Source organism: Chiloscyllium plagiosum, chromosome 25 (assembly GCF_004010195.1).
Source record: "Chiloscyllium plagiosum isolate BGI_BamShark_2017 chromosome 25, ASM401019v2, whole genome shotgun sequence".
Lineage (NCBI taxonomy): Eukaryota > Metazoa > Chordata > Chondrichthyes > Orectolobiformes > Hemiscylliidae > Chiloscyllium > Chiloscyllium plagiosum.
The window spans coordinates 50,093,667-50,103,066 of NC_057734.1; the positions used below are offsets into that span (position 1 = coordinate 50,093,667).

The window sequence follows — 9,400 nt, forward strand, 5'->3', positions numbered from 1 at the left end:
GTTATGTGCATAATCATCAAAGGTGGTAGAGATCATTAAAGACTCATTAATTATTTAAAGAACAGGTAGAGAAAGCAATTAATAAAGCATACAGAATCTTGGGATTCTTTGGTGCAGAAGGTCCAGCTTAAAGTCCCAGAGGTCTGGCATAGTATGTCTCAACAGGTTGAATAAAAATAAAAGGATATGCAGTACCCCAGGCTTCATTATTAAAAGCAGAGTATAATTGTAATGAGGTGATGCTGAACTTGTACAAGACACTTGTTGGACATCAATTGGAGTGTTGTGTACAGATAGGGCACCACACGAGGAAGTTTCTGAATACATTGGAGAGAATGCAGAAGATTCTGAGAATGGTTCTTGCAACTTTAATTATGAAGATAGATTAGAGATGTTTGAAGACTGTTTCCCTTGGAGTGAAGGCTAAGAGAAGATTTGACTGAAATTTTCCAAATCATGCAAGATAAGGACAGAGTAGACAGGGAGAAGTAGTTCCTGCTTGTAAAAGGATCAAGAACAAGTGGACATCAATTTAAAACCCTGCAAATGCAAATTAAGTTTAACCAGCCAGCTTCTCAACCAGCACACTTTATAAACTGGCAAAAATTATTTACCTCAAATACTGTGACCTACGATGATGTTTGGAATTCTTTATTTACAGCATAAATACTCAATGATATCTCTACCCTCTACATTACATTTCTATTATTTACTGTGCTTTGACATTGATCTTAGGAGGTGCCCAGATGTTTTTGTATTGATTTTTTGAGATGTTATGTCTTATGAGGAAAGATTATATAAATTAGGCCTGCATTCTCTAGAACTTAGAATATTATGGGGTGATCGGATTAAAGCTTTCAAGATATTAACAGGAAAAGATAGGGTAGCTGAAGAAAGTATTTTCACTGGTTGGGATTTTATATCTAGGACTATACAATTTCCAGCTTGACTATCTGAGAAACGTTCTGGACAAAAAGGAACACAAACTCAATGGCAGATAGAATTGCAAGGCTCAATATCTGTCCCATTGTATCCTGACGTTTCCCTTATTCAAAGTGTTAAACCATAAATAACATCTCTTTATTTGGAAAAGAACTTCAAACTTGTAAAAAAAAAGAGCCGTGTTTTTTTCTACTTTTAAAAGAACGACCAGAAGCTGCTTGCAGATAATTCTAAAACCACTCTAGCTGCAAGTAATTTAAGTAGCCAAGGCATTGTTTAAATGGGGAGATCCCAACAGAGGAAACTCTCCAACCTGCTCGAAGTTCAACTACATGAAAACTTGCCTCCTGTTGAGACTTTTCTTCAAAATCAAAGCAACCTAACCATCCAAAAAACGACATGACTGTCCACAGGTAAAAGATATTGTGTATCAGAGTTCACCATGGAGGAGAGAAAACAGAGCTAACAGAGCCCCCCCCAACTCTTCGAATCACAGAATCCCTACAGAGTGGAAGCAGACCTTTAGGCCCAACAAGTCTACACCAACCCTCTGAAGAGTAACCCACCCAGATCCATTCCCCTACCCAATTATCCTATATTTACCCCTGACCAATGCACCTAACCTGCACATCATTGGATTGTGGGAGGAAACCCACACAGACATGGGGAGAATGTGCAAATTCCACACAGGCAGTCGCCAGAGGGTGAAATCAAACCTGGGTCCTGGCGCTGAGAGGCAGCAGTGCTAACCGCTGAGCCACCGTGCCCCCCCAACTCTTGTTTGGAACTAGCAAGTTCCTAATTCTGAATAAGGGTCCCAGGATTCTAAACATTAATTCTGCTTTCTCTCCACAGATGCTGCCAGACGTGCTGAGTTTCTTCGGCAATTTGTTTTTGTTTCAGGATTGAAGATGCTGGAACCACACATAGAATAAAACAATGTATAACTATGTACAATTAAGAGCTAACTAGAAGTTGTAAAAGGATACTTTTCCCTGTAATAAGTGAGTGCAAGAGAAATCAAGTTTGATTGGATAATGCTTACATCTTCATTTTTGTAAGTTTGAGAATAACATTTTTTTTTAAAAACTTAAAACCTTGCTGCAGAAAACTTACCATTGGGGTTCACACTCAAGGGTAAGAAAGACACATCTTGAGCAGGAAACAGAACACATGTATTCTATCCATGACACAATTAAAGAAAACAGCATTCAAGTTATCTCCAATTTAGAATTTATTTGGCATTTCAATGCATGTATTAACAGCAACATGAAAATTTTAATGTGTTGCCAAAAAAGTGAAAAATGGAAAACTCCTGAACACACATGGACCTATTAACAGTATCAAATTTAATTTCTACATAATATTTCACCAAATATCAAAATCTTTCCACTGCCACAGTAAGATCAATTACAGACAAACTAAATACAAACATCTGGTAACTGCAGTATTTGAATAATTTTGTGCGTGCATGCACCTGGTTAAGTGAATTGAGTACCAAGGGTAGAAATTGTGGCCAGACAACAGAAAGGTGGTGCACAATTTCTAAATTCTTTATCTGGGTGGAAGTTTTTCCAGGTAAATATGAAGGCCAATATCATTGATCAATATCAATCAACCACACTGGCTTTTTCTGTGCTGTGACTAACGTGTGGTTGAGATATCACTCAGCCAGTCTTGTCTGTTACAGCTCTCCAAAGGAAGAGTTTACAAAGTGCCTTGCAATTCTCTGAAGTGCCTCAAATGAACCTGTCTCCACCACACACACACAAGCGGTGCATTCCAATTGCTATGGGAACATATTTTTTTTTCTCATTATGTCATTACTTATTTTACTAATTACCGTAAGTCTGCAGCCTTTTCTTGCTCCTTGTACCAAAAAGAACAGTTTTTCTCAACTCTGTCCAGCTGCATTGTAGTGCTGAAATTTCCTTTCAACCTTTTTTCTTTCTGAACCTCTCCAATATATACAAGTAACTGAAGTTCTTCATCCTGGGAATCTTCTCTCCACCCTGTCAAATGCCTTCTTAAAGTGCAGTGCCCAGAATTAAAGCCAATGTTCAGGTGAGGCCAAAGCAGCATTGTGTAAATGTTCAACATAACCTCCTAATATACCCTAGAATATGGCAGGCTTCATTAACCACTCTCAACCTAAACCTGCCACCTTCAATGATCTATGCACATTTACATTCTTTTACACATGTATGCTCTTTTATCTCCTTTGGAATTGCCGTTCATCTCCCTCTGCTTTTTCCAAGTAGACCACTTAACACTGCTGTGTATTGAACCTTACCTGCCCATTCCACCAAGCTTACAATGAACCCTACGATCAATATTATCCTCCTCAAAGTTCACAATACTTCCAGGTTTTACACCATCCACACATTTTGAAATTGTGCCTTGTAAGCCAATGTCTAGGTTATTCAGATATATCAGGAACAGCAAGGATCCGGACAGTGATCTCTGCCAACTTCCATTACTAACCCCTCTACAGTCCAAAAAAAGTCATGAAAACATTTTGTTTCCTGTTAGTCAGCCAATTTTATATTCATGTTCCTACAGTCCCTCTTATTCCATAAGCTATAACTTTGCTCACAAGTCTGCACACCACTGTATCAAAAGTCTTTCTTGACATGCACACATCAATAGCATTGCCCTCATCAAATCTGTTCCTTTGAAAAGCTCCATCAAGTTAGTGAAACAAGATGAGTTCACTTAAAATTAATAGTCACAAAGACAAATATGGATTAATTAATCTAAACTTATAGTTTTTAGAATATTTCCTATCAGAGGTTAAACTGACCGGCCTGTAATTGCTGGACTTATCTTGTACAACCTTTTTTTTTAATGAACAATGGTTTAAGATTTGCAATTCCCCAGACCCATTGGCACCATCATTGAGTTGAAGGAAGATTGAACAATAATAGCGAGTGCATCAAGTCCTACTCTCACTTGGATGGATCTCACCCTGTTCTGGTGCCTCACGTGTATTAAGTAGAAACAGCCTAGCCAGCTCATCAATTTAAGGCCCTTCGAGTATGTGAACACTCGCTTCTTTGATGACGACTTCACAGCACCTTCCTCCTTGAAATGTAAAGCATTAATACCCTGGCTATGTCCCCTGCATAAATCCACTTTCTGGTCCCTAATCGGCCTCACTCCATTCCACCATATTACTGTGCCTTTAGAAGACTTTGGGATTTCCTTGTGTACTAGCTGCCAGTTTATTTTTTAAATTTCTTTTCTTTTTCTTCCATTTCTCCTCTAAACCTTCAACACTCAGCCTGGTTCTCAGTTTTACTGTTCACCTGATGTGGGCCAGAAGCACATTTTTGCATCTATACCTTAAACTGTATCTCTGTTGTCATTTGGGAGCTGTGTTTGTTTGCTTTACCTTTTCTCTTTGGTGTATGCCTCAATTGTGTCCAGACAAACCCCTCTTTAAAGATACCTTATTATTTAGTCACCATTTGCCTGCCGAACTTTGATTTTAATTTATCGGTGTCAGATCTGTTGAAACTGGCTTTCCCCCGATAATTACTCTTACTCTGGAATGTTCCTTGCCCTTTTCCAAAATCAGTCTAAACCTATGATACATGTTCACTGCCCCCTAAATGTCCCCCAAAAGACAAAAATATCATTTATCAATATGAACCACATCAATAGCAAAGACCAACATTGATTGCTATCAACCAACCACATCGATATGGGTGATCAATACTGACCACAAAATCACTGATCATATCAATATTATCAATCAAGACTGCATCAGTAATAATGATCAACGTTTTGATCAATATTAACTCCACTTATCAATACACTGATAGGTATTCTTGAATAGAAATGAACATGAGATTGAAAATCTGCAGTGGAGTGAGTAGGAAAGGGAACACAGTATGGGGTAATATGCTCTCAGACTCTCACCCTACGTTTCGCAGGATGCATTCCCCTTCCCTGATTTGGTCCCCCTTGGGCTGGGAGCACAGGACCTCCTGTACTTTACTCAACAGCCTGAGATTGGAGCATAGCCTCCCTCCAGTTAACTGAACTGCTGCTACTGATACTGTACCGGCAAAAACAAAATACACTGAGCCTCGCACAATTGGATAACATTCACAAATTCAGACCCTTACCTTCCATCCCAGTGGATCTGTTAACACTGACTCAAACCAAAAAAGCCAGTTACCTCTTGCGCCCATGATATTCTGACACAGCCTGCAAACCCCCAACTCCCACCCACCACCTCCCCCCCAACCTGGGAGAGACTGTAACCATTCTTACAGCTCGAGAGAGATTATTACCTCCTCCCCCAGCACACTGACTCCATCTCCGCCTCAAAACACCCAAAGGATTAGTAATACCCAACCTGCCCATCCCACCTCCCTCCCCAGCACCAAGACCCTGTAAACAGTCTGTGCAACATGCATACCCCAAATACCATTCATCCTAGTGTCCAGCCCACTCCCACCACTGCTGTATCCCAGTGACAGAACAGAATTGCAACAGTAAGTGCACTTCTGTTTGTCAAGAAATATCACAAAGCTCTTTCAGATGATTGGCACCATCAGTTGCCAATTTAAAAGACCCAGTTGTAAGAGCTTTGAGTTGCCAGTATATATTCAGCATGCAAAACCACCAACTCAAGGCTGTTCCAGCCACTCAAACTTGAAGCTCTGTATTCAGATGCAAAATCTACATTTAAAAAAACACAAAACCCAGCTGCCCATTAGTTTCCTAAAGTCCTACTGCACCTGTCTCCAGGGAAAGGTGCTGCATTCCACCATCAATATATACACAGAGGATTAACTCGCTCATTGAAACAGGAAATCTGACCGCTGAAGACCTGAACTAAGCCTTTTATAGTCATCAAAACGAGTGTTTGCCTGTACAGCACTGTGCAAGCGTTTGTTTTTACTCCAAAAAAACAGTGATAGACCCATCCCATTTATACAACAGTATTTATTGAGGAGTGACTGCTTAGTGCTCCACTCTCTGAGCGTGTGTCACATGGCACGAGCAAAGTACTGCTGTCAGCTGAATCTTCCAGGTCCTCTGTCACAGGTGGTAGTGTAAAGTTTGTGGCAGCCACCTGATCTCCAGCAGCACCCTCTGCCATAGGTAGCTGGCTACTCGACTCCATCATCTGTCCAGGATCATGATCTAAAAGTAACAATAAATGTAATTGAAATAGCAGCTTCAAGCCACTGAGGGTTACATGTGTCAAATTCTGACTGGGTTTTCAAATTACCATCACTGGCTGAGATCAAGTCACAGAGATGTACAGCATGGAAACAGACCCTTCGGTCTAACTCGTCCATGCCGAGTGAAGGAGGACTGGTACAAACAGTGCCACAGAATGATCGGAGCACTCATCGAGGGCAGCAAAGACATAGGAAACAGGGCAATATTTCAACTGATGACTAACATGATCTGACCTGAACTGTATTTTTTTCTCTCCCAAGTGCTTTGTAATTCCATTTATTTCAGGTTATCTGGTAGTGGTGGCCTTTTCTCCAGAATACAAGATTCAAAGACAGAAACAGACCAAATATCTAACAATTGCTGATTCACACAAAATGGTCCTGTTCTCCACTCACTCCCTGCACACACCACCTCACCCCACAATATCATCTAATTCCCTCACTCCCCATATCCTCCAGCAACCCACCCATTCTTTTGCCATCCACTTAACAATTCACTCCCCATGTCTCTATATTCCTACACTCTCCTTCACAGCCTTGAATATCCCACCCTTAATTGATTTCGCTTTCTCAGTGCTCGTACCTTTTATTATCTAATCCCTACGTAGGGGATTTTATTTATTTCTCCTGCCACCCTTTACCTATCATGGAGCCATCAATGGTAATACAGATTATAAACCCTTAACAAGTTGTTACATTGACATTTCAGGGGACACACCTTGGCTGACACACAGCATGCTGCCTGGATTGATGGATGCTTCATATGGAGGTGGTGGGTCATCAGGATGTTGTATGTCAGGGTATTTATAAGCTGTGTATGGTGGTGGGGGGTCATGGAAGTGGAATGCTCCTCCCTCACCATCGTCAGAGAGATGAAGAGGAGTTAATCCTGATCCAAGACTATCTGGGCCGTAATCAAAGCCTGGCATTCTACTTCGGGCCAGATTAAAATGATGCACTGTGAAAACAAAAACAGAAAGTTAACTCCAAGTACATTAGTGACAGCACACAGGCAAGAATGGCCTCATTGACTGAGAACATGTGAAAGCTGATGGTATATGGAATATCGGAACTCGGTAAAACAGGAAACAACAGAAATACTTCACAGGTCAAGCAGCATCCGTGGAAAGAGAAATGGTTCAATTAATACTATTGCCCTTTCAACTTAAGAATCAAATACATGTTTTTGCAGAAAGCTCTGCCTCCCCTTATCATAGGTTTTCTTGTATAGATTCAAGATTGTGCACTCAGAGCATGGAATATTAACTTCATTGATCCTCGCTTAGAATGAGGCATGCAGAAATGGGAAGAAATCTAGTTAGGCATTGTGAGCAATACAAAACATAACAGAAATGCAAATGGGGAGCTGATGTTTCTGAGCATTGCAGCATTTCCACATTATTTGAAACACTATCCATCTGTTTCTAACAGAAAGACAATCTCATGACATTTCAAAAGAAGTTTAGAAAGGAATATGGGAAGGGCAATCCTGATTCTACTCTGGCACCAATCTTCCTGCCTTGTGCGCATGCTACAGTCAAGCATCAATAGCTTCCTTCATTTCCTCGTCATCGCATCCACCACCCACCCTGGACACAGGAAATCTCCAATTGCAAACCTATTATGGATGACTGCATAGACATCCACGATTTGACCAAAACCTGGTTCATAGGAAGCACCCTCATATCACTGTGTGAACCTTAAAGTCTCAGACACTTGCACCTCCTATTGAGTAGCTCATTCAGTTACATCTCTTCACATTTCCTGACAGGCCTTCCCATGGTTCTCCAAAAGACAGCCTCCCTGCTTTACTTCCTTAGGGCCAATGCCAATTAGCCCCAATCTCAGTGATTTTCATCTTCACTTTAGCTCTCTTTACCATCTGAACAACAGAATTCTTTAATCTGAAATCATGTCTCACTAACTTGATTGAGTTTTTTGAAGAAGTTATGAAGAGGATTGAAGAAGGCAGAGCGGTCAACGTTGTCTTTATGGACTTCAGTGAGGTGTTTGACAAGGTCCAGCAGGGTAAAATCGTGAACAAGGGTAAATCACATGGAGTACAGGGAGAACTGGCCATTTGGATACAAAATTGGCTCTAGGTAGGAGACAGAGGATTCTGGTGGAAGGTTTCAAGCTGGAGACTTGTGATCAGCAGTGTGCCGCAAGGAACAGTGCTGGGTCCACTGCGTTTTGTCATTTATATAAATGATTTGGATATGAATATAAGAGATATGGTTAGTAAGTTTGCAGACGATACCAAAATTGGTGGTGTAGTGGACAGCCAAGAAGTTATCTCAGAGTACAGTGGAAATATGATCAGATGGGCTGATGGGACAAGGAGTGGCAGATGGAGTTTAATCTAGATAAACGCGAGGTACTACATTTTGGTAGAGCAAATCAGAGTAGGAAGTATACACTTAATGGTAAAGTCCTGGACAGTTTTGCTGAACAAAGAGATCCTGGATGGAGGTTCATAATTTCCTGAAAGTAGAGTCGCAGGTAGACAGGATAGTGAAAAAGACATTTGGTATGCTTTCCTTTATTGGTAAGGTGCATTGAGTATTGGAGTTGGGAGGTTCAGAACATTGGTGCCACTGTTGAAATACGGCATTCAATTCTGGTCTCCTTGCTATAAGAAAGATGTTGTTAAACATGAAAGGGTTCAGAAAAGATTTACAAGGATGTTGCTAGGACTGGAGGGTTTGAGCTATAAGAGAGGCTGAATAGCCTGGGGCTATTATTTTCCCTGGAGCATTGGAGGCCGAGTGAACTTAAAATAAGTTTATAAAATCATGAGGAGCATGGATAGGGTGAATAGTCAAAGTCTTTTCCCCAGGGTAGGGGAGTCCAAAACTAGACAGCACAAGTTTAAGGTGAGAGGGGAATGATTTGAAAGGGACCTAAGGGACAACTTTTTTGTGCAGTGGGTGGTGTGTGCATAAAATGAACTGCCAGAGGGAATGGTGGAGGCTGGTACATTATGCAGATTTCTCCAGCTTCCTCATTTCCCCCCCACCTTATTCCAGTCCCAAAACAACCCAGATGGCCTCCTTCTTCAAAGACCGCAATTTCCCCTCAGACGTGGTTGACGATGCTCTCCACCGCATTTCCTCCACTTCCCGCTCCTCCGCCCTTGAACCCCGCCCCTCCAATCGCCACCAGGACAGAACCCCACTGGTCTTCACCTACTACCCCACCAACCTCCAGATACATCGTCATTTCTGCCACCTCCAAACAGACCCCACCACCAAGGA

General features: G+C 41.3%; 1 protein-coding gene across 3 annotated transcripts in view; it reads right to left on the bottom strand.

Annotated features, from left to right (window-relative positions):
- Positions 1–2,158: 2,158 nt before the first annotated feature.
- The window catches only part of dgcr2 (DiGeorge syndrome critical region gene 2), a 97,529-nt gene continuing 90,287 nt past the window's right edge, over positions 2,159–9,400 (bottom strand). For all 3 annotated transcript variants that reach the window (XM_043716160.1, XM_043716158.1, XM_043716159.1), the window contains exons 10-11: positions 6,862–7,101; positions 2,159–6,102 (exon numbers count right to left, since the gene is read on the bottom strand). In XM_043716160.1, the coding sequence (XP_043572095.1) occupies positions 5,888–6,102; positions 6,862–7,101 (455 nt within the window). In that variant the 3' untranslated portion in view covers positions 2,159–5,887. The remainder of the gene's footprint in view (positions 6,103–6,861; positions 7,102–9,400) is intronic.